We start from the raw sequence: 19,512 nt of genomic DNA on the forward strand, positions 1-19,512 counted from the left end.
AATATATCTATGACCAACAAAAGCTGTATCTAGTCTGACTATCTACTCTTTGAAAATATATAAATTTATTGTATTTTTTTTCTTACCTGTGTTTGTTAAAGAAAAAGTCTTAGGTATTGGATAATTCTACTCAACCACATTGTTAATTATATTATTTTTAATTAGTAGATGTCATTTGCTTCTGACCATGAAGACAGGTAAAAATAAAACAATAGAATATTATCTATGTGTAAAAAATCTTTATTGTGCATTAAAAATAAATTATTATTCTCAAACACACAATACACTTCCGCGAAGCGTAAATTATAATCACTTCAATAAGTTAGCTTAATATTAAAACTATTTCCAACAGTGAACGTTAGATTATCACCAATTTTCTTTTAAAAGTAATAAATGCAAATTATTTCTGTTATTCTCACAGTCATTCAAACTTTACATTTCATTGTGAAAGTTAATTTTCAAAAGTTTGTACTGTTCTGTACATACGACACTCATTCATCTTAATGCTAAGTTAATATTATTATAAAACTTATTATTTTATTTGACGGCATCGAGTTAAAAAATAAAATTTTCATGGAATATAAAAATGTCACAGAATCTTTGAGAACTTTTGTGAACTTACTGAGATTGAATAAGGCTAAAAAGTGTCACAAACCAGCTTTTTCATACAAATGGAAAATTGACATCACCATACCAGAATTTTCAAAATTTTGATCCTTGTATTCAAGTGATTCAACAAGTTTCATACAGATTTAAAGTAATAAAACATTATTTAATTTCATACAAATTCAAAGTTGACAAGTATATGTATGTTTCATACACATTTAAAGTTGTTACAGCCAAAAAAAACGCTTCGCTCCAGCCTTATTCCCTCCCAGGTAGGTCAGTAATTCCTTTAATATTCGTTCTCCTCATCAAGTTCTCCCTCAGTGGAGTCCACTCCGACCTCCTCGTAGTCCTTCTCGAGGGCCGCCAAGTCCTCCCTGGCCTCAGAGAACTCTCCCTCCTCCATACCTTCTCCCACGTACCAGTGCACGAACGCGCGCTTAGCGTACATCAAGTCGAACTTGTGGTCAAGTCTGTTGGCAAAAATTGTTTGTTATGACGATATTATAGAAAGGCATAGGATAGGAAATATGTAACGTTTTAGTTTTCATTATTAAGCTGTGATTCATAAGATGCCAAAAAGATTCTGCTCTTTATAAAATAAATGGTATTACTAGCTTTTACCTACAAGGTTCCTTGCTTTAGAAGTTTTGCTCCTAACGTATTGTTCTGGTAGTAGTATATTTATTATCCTAGGCTTTATTTTTGGGCCTTCTTCCACCCGTTGGCATGTATTTTAAGTTTGAGACTTAAAAGATACCCATTCTATTTAAAGTTATTTATATACTTGAATAATTAATTAAAATAACTTATTTATTTTAAATTGTATTGTGTATTACCTCGCCCAGGCCTCAGCGATGGCGGTGGTGTTGGACAACATGCAGACAGCGCGCTGGACCTTCGCCAGGTCTCCACCAGGAACCACTGTTGGAGGCTGGTAGTTGATGCCCACCTGAGAAACAAAGAAATTGCGTTATTGAGGGTACTTTGAAAAATTCAGTACAATATTATTAAGATCCAAGATACTTCTGCTACTAACATTTTAGCAAAAAAGATTTTAGATGAAAATGTAACTATAAATAATGTGTGTAAATAAATAGTTACCTTGAAGCCAGTAGGGCACCAGTCGACGAACTGGATGGTCCTCTTAGTCTTGATGGTGGCGATGGCTGCGTTCACGTCCTTGGGCACTACGTCACCTCTGTGCAAAATAATCAATATTAATTAATATTCATTCTAATATACATAATAAGATAGAGTCTAGAGACATAAAAATCAGAAAATATGAACATAATTCCACCATATGGCGTTCTGCGAGAGGCCTTTTCTGGTCTTTTTCTAAATAATTTAAGAAAACCTTTTCTATATTCAGCTGTATTCTCTTTAAGCTGCATTCTGTTTTGTTGAGGTATTTGTGTTTTGTTTCGAAATAATTACCTGTACAACATGCAGCAGGCCATGTATTTGCCGTGGCGGGGATCGCATTTCACCATCTGAAAGAAAATATTGCTTGTTTAGAAATGTCACCTAATAAAGCTTTCTATTCCCGTTGGTCTATATGTTTGGCATAATGATCTGTGATGAGATCCTGGGAGATAAAGTGCCTATGTAGAAACGGTATTCTTGAATTCATGTATATACTTATGTATTTTCTTATCAAAAGCTTATTCCAAAATCAGGATTAAATAGATACGTAGTCGGGACCAAGGATAATATTAGGTCGGGGAAAAAGTTTTTCGCATTATAGTATGTATGAACTTGTAATAAAATCTTTTCTCTACACAAAAAGCTCGATATTTGGGTACCTCACGAGCTCACTGAAAGAAAGCTAAAGAACCGTGTACTTATTTCTGATTCTTGAAGCTAAATAGATTTTATTACAAGTGCATACATATTATAATGCGAAAAGATTTTTTCCCCGACCTAATATATCAAAATCAGTTTTGTCCTGGGAGGACCTACAGGAATATAAGAATCATATATCATGTACATATTATGATTAACAAATAAATTATCTTTAAGTTATACTTATGTTACCTGGTTGGCAGGCTCGAAGCAGGCGTTAGTGATCTCGGCCACGGTGAGTTGCTCGTGGTAGGCCTTCTCGGCGGAGATGACGGGCGCGTAGGTGGCGAGCGGGAAGTGAATGCGCGGGTACGGCACCAGGTTGGTCTGGAACTCCGTCAGGTCCACGTTCAGCGCGCCGTCGAAGCGGAGCGATGCTGTTATTGATGACACGATCTGGAAGAATTAGGAGGTTTTAGATTGAAAAATCCACGTCAAAGGCCTTCGGGCGGCTTGAACAACCTTGATACTAGGTTGACCACAAGCCATACGATAAGAAGAAGAAGATTGAAAAAAATAGGGTTTGCTTGTATAAGCTGAAAAGATATTTCCCAGTCAATCTTGGGGAAATTGGATGGTGGCTGGAAGTAATCTAAAAGTTTTACCACGTGGAAAAATAAATCGGCTAGCTTTTAATTCATTTTATCCAGAAAATCCACGCTAAATTTATTGCTTTATATGCTATTACTATTTTAATAACATATTTCTGATTAATTCCTTCTTCAAAAATTAAGAACCGTTAACTATTTGTTTTCATGATTGGAGAAACTAATTCGATGCATAAAAATACCACCACTACAATCTTAAAGTTTTGAGTCTGACTTACATCATTCAGAGTGGTCAAACTATAGCAGACGTATTAGTTACTTCTGCCATAGTTTGACCAGTCTGAATGACCACGGTCAGACTAATCTTTACTGTCCTAGTAAGACAAAAATCCTAAAAAAAAAAAAAAAACAAAACAAAAAAAAAAAACAAAAAAAAAAAACAAAAATCCTCAACATAATTACGGGGTAAAATACATAACAGGTTAGAATTTGTATCTTTTTTCTATCTACCTGTCCAATAAGCCTGTTAAGGTTGGTGTAGGTGGGTCGCTCGATGTCGAGGTTCCTGCGGCAGATGTCGTAGATGGCCTCGTTGTCCACCATGAAGGCGCAGTCCGAGTGCTCCAGCGTCGTGTGCGTCGTCAGGATCGAGTTGTACGGCTCCACTACTGCTGTCGACACCTACGGAACAACGACAGGATGAAGATACGTCCAGAAGAAAAATTACGATCGTATTTGAGATATTAAGTTCACTTAGCCAGCGTCGTGGACTCAAGGCCTAACCCCTCCCCCTCGTTTGGGAGGAGACCCTTGCCCAGCAGTAGGACAGCAAAGAGTAAAAAAAAAGAGATATTGGGGCGTGCCTAAAAGTATAGAATGACCAAATACCATAGACTGAATATAATATGAGATAGGGAAAACAATTTCAGTCAGAAAACCAGACCATTCAATAGAATCGCATTAATAAAAGTATTATTCTCTAGACCGCAAATCACTATGAAATTGTTCCTGTAGATATGCAAATTCTTATTATTATTAATTTGATCATAAATATTGGCCACATATTGCTCTAAAGTTATAGCTGTAAGCTCTATAGTTTGTTTACCTGAGGCGCAGGGTAGATGGAGAACTCGAGTTTGGACTTCTTGCCGTAGTCGACGGAGAGACGCTCCATCAGCAGCGACGTGAAGCCGGAACCGGTACCGCCTCCGAACGAGTGGAACACGAGGAAACCCTGTGGAATAACACATGTTTTATTTCACCAATCGATAAAAGAAATTCGTTTGTAGTAAAATCTTGAAGAACTCTACATTTTCCTGATAATCTTGGGTCAGAGGGAACTAGAGAGAGTCTGCAACAGGACTAAGAAAATTCTAAAAGTTCCTTACGAAAATATATTATAGATTATGCTGGCTACACAATTCAGAAAATGGTAATGTCACATAAATGGCTGAAAAAGTAGAATTTTCACATATTCATTTTATACCCATTTTAGTCGCATATAATACGATCGCAGCATCAGTAGTTTCTGAACTATCTGAAGGAATGTCACTATTCATGGACCCAGTCGGCTTCCAGTTTCATCGGATGCAGCTGAATATCACTATTACGATATTTAAACTAAGTTTATTTTCCTTACTTGGAGTCCAGTGCATTGGTCAGCGAGTTTCCTGATCCTGTCGAGCACAACATCGACGATCTCCTTGCCAATGGTGTAGTGTCCCCTCGCGTAGTTGTTGGCCGCGTCCTCCTTGCCAGTGATAAGTTGTTCTGGGTGAAACAGCTGACGGTATGTGCCGGTGCGGACCTCGTCTGAGAAGAGAACGAGTTGGTAAGTTACTGTTCTCTTTGATAAAGTTTTATTGTTGTGTGTGATCTATTATTTTGTCTAGCCATCGAATCTTTCAGGCTAAGTAGGCTGATATTTTATTCTTAAGATCACGTTTTTCTCTTTTAACTTAAAGATATATGACTACGATTTTCATATAGAAGAATTCATGATAAAATATTAAATTATGTTATATTAATATACAATAATTCATAAGATTTAATTTAATCCATTACTGTCCTACAGCTGGACAAGTGTCTTCCCAAAATGAGAGAGAGGCTAGGCCTTGAGTCCATAAATTATTGGCATTAAGCGTTTACGAAAGTTAAAAAAAATTGATGTTGAAAAATTGATGATTATTTTGTTGTCACTTCAACATGATTTATTTGACGCGTTTGAAATAATTTAATACTTCTTTGTTAGATGACTTGACCAAAACAAGCAGCTTCTTTGAAGTTAATCATATTTTATTTTGAGTTCACCACAAAGTTCGCTTCAGCTCATATCGTTTACTAAAATAAACCACACTCTGATGACACATCAGACTTTGACTCACCAAATTACAAGAAAAAGAAGCCAAAAGGAACGATCTAAATGAAAGGAACACATGCTCAAAGAGAAACGTAATTTTAATTGTACCTACTGGGTTTTGTTCGTGACAGTGATGGTCATAGTAGTAAGAAGGCATTTTTAGGGTAACGTAACATTTTGTTTAGTAGTATGATAACTTAGTGACGTGTTGAAAGATGAAAATAAGATATTAATAACTGCTGTTAACATTGTCTAAACGCTGTAGAGTGTCCATAAAACTTAGGAATAGTTTCATACGCTTTCGTTTCTTTTGTTCGTTCTAAAATTGTGCTTTTTGAAGAGTTAACAATTTCAATAAAGGTTTCAAATAAGATAATTTTAAATGCTCTGAATGGTCTCGAAATTTAGGATAGACTAACCTACCTTTGGACCAGCGAAAATCAGAAAAAAGAACATGTTTTCAGATCTATATACCTTCAAAACTGACTTAAAGGGACTAAGTTATTCTGTGAAATTTTATCAACAGGCGATATGCGCCATCTGCTTGTATACTGAGTGATCTTACATCTTAACGAAGCAAATTGAGTCGAATGCCCCACTTGAGAGCTAATTGCTTTCATCCGAGTGTAATGTGCTTCTACTGAGAGCTAATAAAGATAGCTGAGCTTTCAGATATTATATTAGCTTCCTGTCATTGTGGAGACTAGTTTTATTTTATAAATACTTTATTATGTACCTAACTGTTTCGAGAATCTTGCTATCTATCTTGGAATAAGCTGTACCTCAACCTCTCTTTCATGCGATGAATTCCATATGCATGGGGTCAAGCTTCCTGATATTTCTTCTCAACAACCTGTATTTAATGATAACGCGTTATTTACCTAAACTTTTAATTTTCGTACCCACTACGCCGTTTTGCAAATTGTTAAGACGGCGACGGAATTTGCTCAGATTTGTATTTGTATACCAAATCAGAGCACTCTTTAGAATTCGACAATAACACCTAGAATTTCTAAGCTCTAGTGCAGGTGGATAAAAATTTAAGTACGGGATAATAAATTATTCTATCTCGAAACAATTCTAATAATCCGTCATTGTCGAAGTAATTTATTACCTATCTTACTTCTGTACCTAATATTCAAATTAAGCACTCTATTTACGCTAAACATAAGTATTAACAACACAATTAGTAAACAGATTAGTTCATAAATATTCATCAAACAAAAAACTCGAGAAAACATCTCAACATCTTAGTATTTTTTTTCTATTTTTCTTACGAGTGTCTTGGTAAAAACTTAGTGTTGATTTGAATGAACAAGGTGTGAGCCGCTAGCCGGCTGTGGACTTAGCCACGTGTGACCAGCGACTGAACAACCAACCGTGAAGACGTTTCTGTTGAATGGTCATTTCGTAGGGAAATTTTTCTTTGTGATAGCTGCTGTTAGTGTTAACTGTTGTTGATAAATGGCTGAATTCCTTATCATTAGGTATCGCCAGTTTAGTATCACTAAAATCTAAGAAAGACCAAAAATAAACTTATGGACTGTAAAAAAGGGATAGTTTGGAGGTATGTACCTTCATAATCGAGCTTTTTGATTGCTTTCCGGATTTTGTAGTTAATCATCAAAGGGTTAATTATCAATGTTCATATGAGATCGATGCGTTAATAAATAAAATCTCTGTGCGGTACAATCGAGAATCTAAAAGTAATTGCTTCCATTTATGTCAAGCTTGTTTTTAATTTACTTTCGTGAATCGAAAAATGTAGCCCCTGCATTACCTGCCCTTTAGTAACTGCTTAAATCGACTATCCACTTTCTTCTGCATGACATAGAAAACCCTTAATTTTCTCTATCCAACCCTTATTTACTTAACTTATCTATTCAATCACAAAATTGATGGATAATCCCTTGGTCAGCAAGTGCCCACTTCAGTCTGAGTACTCCGATTCGTGTCAGTGACTTATCATGCACTCGTACTAGTAGTGGACAGTTGCAATATGCAGTTTAATTAAACTCGAGTGCTAACTGACGGTTAAAAGCACTTTGTCAACATGATATACGTAATACCGTGACAACACAAGTGGGATTTTAAAGGAAAATTCATGAATGGAAGGGACAATGTTATCTGGGGGCACGGAAGTGCCCCCGCAAGTCGAGCAAAAAAAAGCGGCACGGCCGTAACATCCTTTTCTCGAAGCAATTCGGGCTATTTTTGACACCCCTATAATTTCGTTGTGGATAAAACAAGAAGCCTGGATTTTCAGCAACTAATCAGTCATTGTATAAATACGGTATATTTAAAATTTCAGTCAATTTGAACCAGTAGTTTAAGAATGACAACTTGTTAAAATTTTGAATTTTGTCACTCACTGATTCACTGATTCACTGACTCACTGACTCACCGATCATCAAAAGTCTAAGGTACTTCTAGCAGACTTAGAAGCTTAAAATTTAGAATACAAATAGGGTTTAGTGTCTTAATCATGGGAAAAATCTAATATTTTCTAATTTCGGTCCAGTTTTCTAAATACACTAACTGCAACAATAACTTTGTAATCCCATATAAATGTATAAGATTACAAGGTTACATTTGCAGTTAATGAATTATTATTACTGTAGAAAATAAAATAAATAGGTGTAAATAGGTACATACTATATGAGGCATAACGGGAGGGGGTATAGGGTGGGCAAGGGTGTTTAGCCCATGAAACTGAACAACATTCCCAAAGGAAAATATGTTGAATTATGAAAAAATAACGTCTGTCCATACAAATTGGACTTATGTTCGCTCTACAAAAAGAAGTGAGATGCCATCAAAAACATTCTGTAAAAACCTCAAGTCTCGCCGTAAAAAGTTGTGAGATCGATATAATACCAAGTCGATTAATCTATTTAGTCTCTACTTAAAGGACCTTCTGTCTTAAGTTATTACGTATGTTATTATCATGCCAATTAAAAATACCTTTAAAACAAAAAGATCGACTTGGTCATCGCAAGAAAACACAAATTCGCCATTAACATTTCAGGTAACTTCTCGTCGTGCTGTGTAGTGTGATACATACTAATAATGAAATCATGCGATGGCCAGGTCGGTCTATTTGTTTTAAAGGTTTTTTTTTTTTTAATTGGCATGATAATAACATACGTAATAACTTAAGACAGAAGGTCCTTTAAGTAGAGACTAAATAGATTAATCGACTTGGTATTATATCGATCTCACAACTTTTTACGGCGAGACTTGAGGTTTTTACAGAATGTTTTTGATGGCATTACTTTTACAGCTTAGTCTTCCTATTTTATATGACTGAAATGGATATGTAATTAATTACTAGTTTATAGTAACTTTTATTTCGTGTTTTACATGACATAGTACCTTGTTAAGTCTAGTCTGAGTTATAAAAACAGTTTTTACGAATAATTATCTAAGTAGGTACCTAAGCTTGAAGCATTTTTTACCTGGACAAGGTTAGCTTTGGTAATTCGGTAAACTTACAGCAATTTTAAGGTTAGGATATCATCTACGACATCTGCCCTTACGGTTATCACAGTTCTCGAAATACCCAAAAAAATACGGTTAAGACTTCCATTACTTCTGGAATAGCTTGTCGAAGTCGAAGAAAAAAGTCCGGTAACTTTAAAATACTGCTAAAAACTGTCCCCTAGTTTATTCCTGGCTTTAGAATAAGTCTGCATATTGTACTAACATAAAAGTTTTAGAGCTAAAATACCGTAACTGCTTATTATAACTTATGCTCGACATGCATTTTATTTCTTCTTTCCGTAAGATAAATTTAAATGCATTAATAACCAGCAAATTGAGAATAGTGCTTCATTAATCACTATTGTTTCACTCGAGACACTAAACTAATCCGAGTTTAAAGTCCGTTCAGATAAAAAGCACAAAAAATGTAATAATCTTACCGTGAGGTTTAAATTGAAGCCTTCGTCGGGCGGTTTTGTAATAGAAATTTATAATAGAACGCTCGGGTATTGAACCCGGGAACGCGCCGTTATTACCGACGGTCTATCATTACGCTTATGAGTATTGTAAAACATCTACTTAGGCTTTATTATTTAACTTTACCTATACTTGAATTACAGGGATTTTTAGATTTCGTTTATTTGAGATAGCTGAAAATCTTTTTTGCTTTGGACTTATACATAGTCAGATAACTATTATATCCCACTTGATAACTGTTTCCTCAACCCGAGGTGCAAACCTTAGGGACCTCTGTTCCTCACAAACATAAAATTACGCCTTCTTCCCATTGGGGTAGACAGACTATAGAGAACGCCACTTCGTAAAATCTCTACAAACTTCCTTTGCTTCGTTCAGATCCCTACATATTGTGGTACAGGATCATAAGTTCCTAACACTATGGCGTTTTCTATTTGATGTCTTAAAAAAATTTGCCAACCCATCTAAAACCAAACCGCGGTAAACATCCCTTAACTTACCAACAACAGTAGGTTCCAAGTCCACGAACACGGCCCTCGGCACGTGCTTCCCCGCGCCGGTCTCGCTGAAGAAGGTGTTGAAGGAGTCGTCTCCTCCGCCCAGGGTCTTGTCGGACGGCATCTGACCGTCGGGCTGGATGCCATGCTCGAGGCAGTACAGCTCCCAGCACGCGTTGCCGATCTGAACGCCGGCTTGGCCGATGTGGACTGAGATGCATTCCCTCTGAGAAAGAAATAATTTTGTTGATTAATTTTGAAAAATTGCTTGTATTGTGAGTTCGTCTTCAGCTAACTGAAAGACTTGGGTCGGGAGTGGGTTTACATGGTATTTTCAAAGCAGTAACCTCGTAATAGGTATTTTTAAGTAAAATTTATTGACAACAAAATTACTTACGAGATACCTACTGTTTATATTTTCGTAAATACAGAATTTAAGGTTACTTAGGACTTTAACGCGTATTTAGAAATACATATTTTATGCATTTCTTTTTGTTTGGTCCCAAAAACAAACAATAATATTATTATCTTGGAAAAAATATCAACAATTTTAATTATGTAGCTAATTTACCAACCCAAACCCTCTGCTAACTGCTTATCTAATCTACGGTCAAACTAACTTTAACAATAACCAAGAAGGAATAAACAAAATTGATTACGTTCACGAAACTTATATTAACTTTGTTACTTTCTACTAAACACCTCACGAAAGAATCATAAATACATTCATAAAGTTAGCATTATACAATGACTGTTTGATACCCTTCAAAGAATTATGAATACGCTCATATCCGGCAATGAAAAGGCAATTGTTCGAAAATTTCGATTAAATATTATTTTGTTTTAAACTTTTTTCATGTACCTACAAATTTTCAATCTAAGTGTAGCCTAGACTAGATAATAAAAGAGGTTCTCTTTTGATTTGCTCTATTTAAGTTATTCTTGAACAGTAAGTACCGTAAAAAAATTAATGACTCACTGGCCTTAATTCCTTTCGATGAAAAAGCTTTTAGACTTGGTTTATTGTTAGCACCTTTATTCATCCATTATAACACAGTTCACTTTTGAACACTTTTAATAAATAAGTAACACTCACAGTACCTAATTATTGTCACTACAGAATAACAGAAACGATTAATTGTAACTAAACAACTTACATTAGACAATAGACATTCTTATTTTGTTCATTTCCCGCCATTTTCCGTGTCACTTTCACTGTAAAGCCATAGACTACGCGCGATTTTTTTCGACCAAATTTATGGAATTGGGGCACAAGGTGATCCCATCATGCCGGGGGCAGTAACCTATACCTGTATCATTAAGGTTAGATTGTATTTCCCTCAGCTATAAAGTTCCTCCACATTGATACTATCACGGAACATTATGTTGACAGTTTAATGATATAATTTGATTCGGTAAATTGTTCTGAATATTGTAATGAGAACAGAAATGTATGTTTGTGTCCTTTATGTAGGTTAAAAGACTAATCAAATATACAATTGACCTTATCAGAAAACAAAATTATCGGCCTATTCAGATAATATTGAGTGAGATCTGTTTTAGGAATTTCTAGAAAAGCTTTACTTCTCTATATCTATACTAATAAATAAATAATCTGAAGAGTTTGTTTGTTTGTTTGAACGCGCTAATCTCAGGTACTACGGTCAGATTTGAAAAATTCTTTCAGTTTTAGATAGCCCATTTACCGAGGAAGGCTATATATCATCACGCTACGACCAAAAGGAGCAGAGTACCAGTTACAAAAATATCTCTCTTATGTGACGCAAGCGAAGTTGCGCAAGTCAGCTAGTGTTCTTACAATAGTAATGCATCAGAGAGACATTTAAAAAAAAACAAATTGAACTTATTAGCAGTCCAAACATCGATTGTGATTCACAATAAGCCTGCCATGTGAACCAAAGCTTCTAAATGATAAACGCGTCTCGTTCGCCACGCACGAACTACAGACACGCGCCAATTATTCCATCGACGCCCTATTTGAGATTTATAACGTCTTGGACATGTATCCGAACGTTACGCCGAGTTACTTCGAATGTGATTGAATTTTGAACTTAGGCACTGGAATGCAGAGCATTAAGCTTATTGAGTAAGTTAATGATAATATATGCTCAATTATCGAATATTTTTTTAGAAGAGCACCATACCCAATACTCCCATAATCAATAAATGAATATTAGGTACAATCTCTAGCGCTATGTATAAAGCCTCTTTCATTAAAACTGTAATAAACATATAAAAGACTCAAATGTTCAAATGAGGTTCTCCACTACAAAAATTGTTTTTAAGACAAGCAAGAAAAATACAAATCGTAGTTTGGCGTATGTTACTGTATTCAACTACAGTTAAATATTTGAATATTTGACATAGGCATAGCAACTCTACGTTGTCGTCCGTCGTATTTCAGTCCAACTCTACCCCTTTTCGATCATAAAACAGGGATTATCCTGGCGAGGGAGGTTTTATACCACAGACACACGAAGCCTCGCTAATACCGACATGATTCAAATACACCTATTACGGTTTAATACACTGGGCTTTTGTTTTGACGCGAAAATAAATTGGATTTTTATGTATTGTAAAAAATTATGGAGGACTAGGTAATTGAATTGTAGAGTATCAGGGTCCCTGTTATAAAAAAAAACATGAAATAGGACTAGGCTACTGATAGCAGAGTACTAGACTAACTAATTTGTTTAAGTGTTTAAGAAAAAAAGTAAAGTTTTGAAAGAAATTGCGATTATTGTAGAGCTTCGAGAGTAATGTTACGCAGAAATTTCAATGAATGCTTAAAGAAAATGACATTAATAACTTAAATTCAGTTACTTTACTAAAAACGCATCATAGTCTACAACCAAATAAAAAACTTAAAAAAAAATAGATAGTGAGTTTTCCAAGCACGCTAAGGTACTTATGCATCTATACAACCTGTCTAAGAACTTTCAAGTATGCCTGCAGCAGAAATCGGCCAAGCAAATCGTAAAGTGATACTGCAATGCTGGCCGTATTCCAGCAACCTCGTCAAGTGCAACGCAATCTTATACCGCAGTCTGACAAACAACTAAAACTTTTCCAATAAAAACTTTCCTCCATTTTCAAATCAATTAAATCTATTCTTGCATTATTTTTGTCTATGTAAAATGTAAAATGATTTAATCAATAAATGTACCATAGGTACTGTACATATACATATACATAAAAAAGTACGCCGAAACGTTAGGCATTTTAAATTTTCGCGTTAATTCCCGTATTCTATTATACATTAAACATGCAACGCGAGAGTTTAAAAGTTACGATCCCATAGGGGTAGGCAGAGACCAAAGACAATGAATGTGTCATTTCAAATGTACTACAAATCTATGAACAGATATTTTATCATAGAGTATCAAATTGAATCAATTTAATATTAGCCAATTGTATTGATAATAACATTGCCATATTAAGATGATTATTGTGATTATACGTCCCATATATGGAGTAATATCATATCTAAAAGCCGTGAATAATACCGCCTAATTGAGACGTAGGAGTAAACCAATGGTTGATTAGTTCGGATATGTGTATCATCTAATGAAATATATTATTAGAAATATCTCGATCTGAAAACAATTTGTTTCTTTTATGTTAGTTCATTAACCAAAACAGGATTAACAATTTATTGATAGCTCTAATAAATTAACCAAACTGTTTAGCTTTCGTTAATTTATAAAGGAATAGTAATTATCACGGTAAATACACTAGTTCTATTCAGCGTTCACAAAATGTCTTTTAATTTTCAGCCAGTCATGGGCCATAAATCACAGAATTTGACAACTTTGACAGGGGTGGCTTCCTAAACTAATTCCTATGCCCAAGACACAAAGCCTACAATTTTAATGTATCGCGTAGTTTAAAAAAGCTCGGCACCGCGTGGTACGGGTGGAAGCAAATGATCAATCAGAAACCTTCAGTTAATACTGACGGTAATTTTCTATCGATATGTGAGGCCGTACCAGTCCACGGGACATGAGAAGGTTGTAGGCATTACGCGTAGCTAGTTAGCAAAACATAGTTTTTTATTGTCTGAAATTACCAAATTTCAGACAATAAAAAACTATGTTTTACTGTAATGAGTATGGAGGAAAATATGGTGAAATAGGGCTCAATCAATATTTTTACTGCCCCGTTTCTGGGTAGGTGGTTGTTAGCTTGATAGGTTTTAGTGAAACAGCTATATTTTCCTTTTTTAAAGATAATTCGCTACTGGAATTCATCTAGTAGAAACTATGAATATTGGTTTCGTCTCGTTTCAATAACAGACTCACCTAAACTCTATCTATCCTAAAATGAAGTCGTTTAAAAAACTATATGTGAGTACGCCTACCGTCAAATTAGTTTTTTATTAGACCCATCAATACTACACAATCTACGTGTAGTATCGATTTGATATTGCTCTTCCAAACATGGTCACAAATTCATTACCAAAAAACCATCTAAGCAATAAAAAGACCATTTGTAATTCGCCCACGGATCGATTGTCCGTTCAATTACAATTTAATTCGAGTTTGTTTAAATGAGGACACTAGTAATTGGTGCAATAAATAGTTATAAATGCTGACGTTTACTTAAAAGGCAAGTTAGTTGGGTTCACAAGATGGTAGGCGGTTAATTATGGCGGTCTGGATAAACGCCTACTGAAAAACAAAATGACCGCCAATTTAGGTGTACATTATTTAGTCATTTCGATTGTTTTTGGAGGCATTTTTACGAATGTTAACCTGCCAGTGAGACTCAATAAATAAGCAATGTAAAGAGCTTTTCAAAGTTAGATGTCGTACCTACATCTAATTTTAACTCCTTGCAAAAGTCTAGGTTTTTATCTGTCTGTCCTTGGCAAGGTGACATAAATATAAAATAGAGCATCGTCATAAATTCATTTTAAGACCTTGTCTCGGCTTAAAATTTAATCCTAAAAACAAGTATCTAAGTTAAGTATAGAAGGGGTAAACTCAATAAAAACTCTTGGTAACTATCTTTATAATACAGTTAGGTAGAGTTTGCTTTCAAATCTGAAAAAGGCCACTTTGTCCTCATTAAAAATCACGCCATTATTAAAAAAGTAGCGCCATTGATTCGCAACCATAAACAACGGACCATTGACAAAGGAGCACAAATCTCGTCGTCTGTCAAAAGTCGAGTCGCCACGGTCCGCCGGCCATAGACAATCGGTTAGAGATCGAGGCGGAATATCTAAATGATCCATACATCCTGAATCATAGTCGATGAAGCGTCTTAGAATAATGTGGGCTTGTCTGCACCTGGTAGACAATTTCCTTTCGATATAAATTAAAATCTGACGTAAAATGTAGAGCTAATATTTTACCGCACGCTGCTGTATTACTTGATGAAAGATAGATAGAAAATTAATGCGGATAGTTAACCAATGCATGGGCAACATAAAGTTTACTTCGAAGCTAATAACGTATTAAAAAGGCTAGACGTAATCCCTTTTGAAATAGGTTATAGACAGTGTTGTCAAATACATTTAACTTCACTAGATGACCCCTGAGACATAATGAACTAAGAGAAACTTGTAATATAGAGGAATGATCTCGAAAAGGGACTAATAGTTAATGAATTAAGCTTACTCACTTTGAAAGAATTATACTTTTCATTACCTATTAGTGTACGTAGGTAGAGCCTTTTTTATTTTGCGATTGACTTGAATTGAAACTTCATCACCCTTGTCAATTAATTAGAATCTAAACTATCATCTCCTATATTTAAATAGTTCTGTATAAGTGCACTTTATTGATATCGTTCCAATTGAGGCTGTACGCGGGCCGCAGACGACAAGGACGTATTGATTTCACTGATTGCAGCTGATTGCAGTTATTAAACAATGACAGCTCGCTAACTATACCATTTAATATTTAATTACCTGTCTGATGTTCATTTACCATATGTCACATAGTATTTTTTAACTCTGTACAAATTGAGTGCTTACAATTTCTATAGCGCCATTCCCTACGACTATCAAATATTCTTTTTAACGAAAATCTAATCAAACTTGATGGTGAGAGATTTCCACCTGAGGTATATAAAAATAGCATCGTAATACAAATACCTTTCCAAGGATTTATTCCCTGTCTGTTCCATTAGTGTAGAAAGTCGTGTTCAGTTAACATTTTCTGTTGTAAACTATGCATGTATGATTTAATCATTTGTAGAAATAGTAGTATAGCTGCAAAATGTAGACAAATCGCTGTTAGCGATGTTTACATCTAGTATTTACTAGGACCACGGTTTATTGTATATAGTCACTAATATAATTTAGTGGATCATGATTACTTTTCTATTAACGTTGCTGAATAGAAGATCAATGTAAAAGTTTGAAAACCTTTCATTATTCCGTAAGTTTGTTTTTGGCATAAATAATAATTTATTTTTACAGTACTTCATCTAAAATGTGCAAAAACCCGTAACGTACGTCTCGCGAGGCTCATCTGTCACAGTTGATTATGCGAAACGGTGAACTTATAAAAACTTTACGTGCATTAAATTCGGCAAAAAATACTAGAGGAATAACTGAACGAACGGAACTTTGTAAAATATTAAATAAAAAGCTTTTCACGGCAAACAGTGTGTCGCCCAAATTAAACCATAATGTATGAAATTGTGAAAAGAAATAGCCTCCGGTGGTTTCAAGTCTAACAGTTGAAAGTGGTAGAGAAAAGCGCTATTCATCACGACCTTCAGGTTATGGGGTTTCCTGGTTCACCATTAATGAACTTTCAACTGAAAATGTAATATCTTATTCTATTCTTTGAAATCTACAGCTAGAAGCAACCTTAGGCCTGCGTAAGCGAAATACAGCTGGTGTGGAATAATCGACCAGATACCGTTGATAAAGAGGTAAGTAGGTATGATGTTTTTTTATAATCAAAACAAAAGTTTTAGTCAAAAACGGTTTTACCTATTATTCAATGAAAAATCGAGACACGCAAGGTTTGATAACTGAAGTTTTAGTATAAAACGTTCCCGTATTTGTATTTCGTGTTCAAAACGATTACCGTGTCAGGTGCCACGGCTATAGGCTTGTCTAAACCACGGCTTTTATCCAATTAGCATTGCTGAAATATCTGTTTGAATGTCAGCTGCTTTTAACAATTTAATTTCGTTGTTATCTTCGAAATTAAAACGTTTAAGTGCTGCTAAATATTAGTAGACACGCTTACAGTTGACTTAGAAAAGAATGCTTATGAAAAGCTCGATTTGTGTGTATTTAAATGTCTTTTATCGTTTGTGAAAAGGTTTTTTCGTTATTTCAATAACGGTATCGGCTACCAGGCAATTATAATGCCATCAAAAACATTCTGTAAAAACCTCAAGTCTCGCCGTAAAAAGAAGTGAGATCTGTATAATACCAAGTCGATTAATCTATTTAGTCTCTACTTAAATGACCTTCTGTCTTAAGTTATTACGTATGTTATTATCACGCCAATTTAAAAAAAAATACCTTTGAAACAAATAGACCGACCTGGCCATCGCATGATTTGATTATTAGTATGTATCACACTACACAGCACGACGAGAAGTTAATGCTCCTGAAATGTTAATGGCGAATTTGTGTTTTCTTGCGATGACCAAGTCGATCTATTTGTTTTAAAGGTATTTTTTTTTAAATTGGCATGATAATAACATACGTAATAACTTAAGACAGAAGGTCATTTAAGTAGAGACTAAATAGATTAATCGACTTGGTATTATACAGATCTCACTTCTTTTTACGGCGAGACTTGAGGTTTTTACAGAATGTTTTTGATGGCATCTCACTTCTTTTTGTAGAGCGAACATAAGTCCAATTTGTATGGAAAGACGTTATTTTTTCATAATTCAACATATTTTCCCATGGGAATGTTGTTCAGTTTCATGGGCTAAACACCCTATACCCCCTCCCGTTATGCCTCATATAGTATGTACCTATTTACACCTATTTATTTTATTTTCTACAGTAATAATAATCCATTAACTGCAAATGTAACCTTGTAATCTTATACATTTATATGGGATTACAAAGTTATTGTTGCAGTTGGTGTATTTAGAAAACTGGACCGAAATTAGAAAATATTGGATTTTTCCCATGATTAAGACACTAAACCCTATTTGTATTCTAAATTTTAAGCTTCTAAGTCTGCTAGAAGTACCTTAGACTTTTGATGATCGGTGAGTCAGTGAGTCAGTGAGTCAGTGAATCAGTGAATCAGTGAGTGACAAAATTCAAAATTTTAACAAGTTGTCATTCTTAAACTACTGGTTCAAATTGACTGAAATTTTTAATATACCGTATTTATACAATGACTGATTAGTTGCTGAAAATCCAGGCTTCTTGTTTTATCCACAACGAAATTATAGGGGTGTCAAAAATAGCCCGAATTGCTTCGAGAAAAGGATGTTACGGCCGTGCCGCTTTTTTTTTGCTCGACTTGCGGGGGCACTTCCGTGCCCCCAGATATAATGATAATAATGCAGGTAAAAGTTCACTGGCAATGTATTGATGCAATAAGTCCGTCTATGTACTACTACTGTACATGTAGTTTTAGTAAATAGATAAATAGAAATACTAATTTTGTACTTTAAGCTTGCATAACATTTATCATTTTCATTGCCAAGTATTTTTTTAGCTAAAACGTTTCGTTAGACATTTTATATTCTTTTTTTCAGCTGTCTAAACTTCGCCTAAGTAACTTAATACTTTGCGGATATGACAGTCTGGTGTTCGTTCGGAAATGAGCTTTTAAGGCATCGTCGGAAGCGCTAGTCCTTCATTAAGTAGTACTTAAGTTACCAGACGTGTTATTAGTGTTTGAGGGGCGAAAGCTAGGGGATTTCACCCCTATTTGTGGGGTTGTGTTACGAGTATCAAATAGCTTTTGCGAAAAGGGTGGCATTTTGATTTATTGAGTATCACGTCCGAAATAAGGCTAATGTTTAGCGCTTGATTGTTATTTTTTTCTTTTATGAGTTTGTAGTCAGTTTTCCGAAAACAGGTTTGGATGATTTTGAAACGAAAAACGTATAAGTAAATTTATAACATCGGTTAAACAAGAAATTACAATTTTGACTTGAAATTACAATCTGAAATAACATTTCCTGTAATAAAACCTGTAAGTCGTGATTTCACTATGAATTTATTCCACGCAGGCCATTAATTTAGGGACTATATCAGGCTCAAAAGTAGGCTAGCTTCCATAGAGTGCAATGTCCCTCAACTCAGTGCAGTGCAACTCTGTAAATGGAAAGCCCCTTCATACATACATTTACAACATTATATGAACTGAAAACGCGTGTTACAAAAATATCGCCATGCCATAGACAAGCACACTCTATCATTACTGCAATAGACACGCTAGAGGTCGACGAACTAAGGCTAATTTCCACAGCCATTTTGACTGTGTACGGAAAAAAAAGAATAAAAGATCGAATATGCTGGATTAAGGTTCTGTAGGTTATTTTAAGGTTTGCTTTTACTGTAAACCTTAGTAAATAATTTTGATATTTATTTTGAGCCTAATAATTAAAAAATAATATTTTACATAAGGTTTTAACCTAATCGCGAGGACTTTTCCGATAGCATAATATAATATTATTCATAACTAGCTAATCCGCGCAACGAACGAATTTTATTTGCATTTTTGTT

At 34.9% G+C, this 19,512-nt stretch overlaps 1 protein-coding gene across 1 annotated transcript in view; it reads right to left on the reverse strand.

Annotated features, from left to right (window-relative positions):
• Positions 1–217: 217 nt before the first annotated feature.
• Positions 218–19,512, reverse strand: part of LOC142973441 (tubulin alpha-1A chain) — a 32,299-nt gene continuing 13,004 nt past the window's right edge. The window contains exons 2-10 of the mRNA XM_076115121.1: positions 9,819–10,041; positions 4,639–4,811; positions 4,105–4,233; positions 3,510–3,680; positions 2,644–2,847; positions 2,044–2,099; positions 1,711–1,807; positions 1,446–1,558; positions 218–1,079 (exon numbers count right to left, since the gene is read on the reverse strand). Of these exons, the coding sequence (XP_075971236.1) occupies positions 896–1,079; positions 1,446–1,558; positions 1,711–1,807; positions 2,044–2,099; positions 2,644–2,847; positions 3,510–3,680; positions 4,105–4,233; positions 4,639–4,811; positions 9,819–10,041 (1,350 nt within the window). The 3' untranslated portion in view covers positions 218–895. The remainder of the gene's footprint in view (positions 1,080–1,445; positions 1,559–1,710; positions 1,808–2,043; positions 2,100–2,643; positions 2,848–3,509; positions 3,681–4,104; positions 4,234–4,638; positions 4,812–9,818; positions 10,042–19,512) is intronic.

This window comes from Anticarsia gemmatalis, chromosome 6, assembly GCF_050436995.1.
Source record: "Anticarsia gemmatalis isolate Benzon Research Colony breed Stoneville strain chromosome 6, ilAntGemm2 primary, whole genome shotgun sequence".
NCBI classification, from domain to species: Eukaryota; Metazoa; Arthropoda; class Insecta; order Lepidoptera; family Erebidae; genus Anticarsia; species Anticarsia gemmatalis.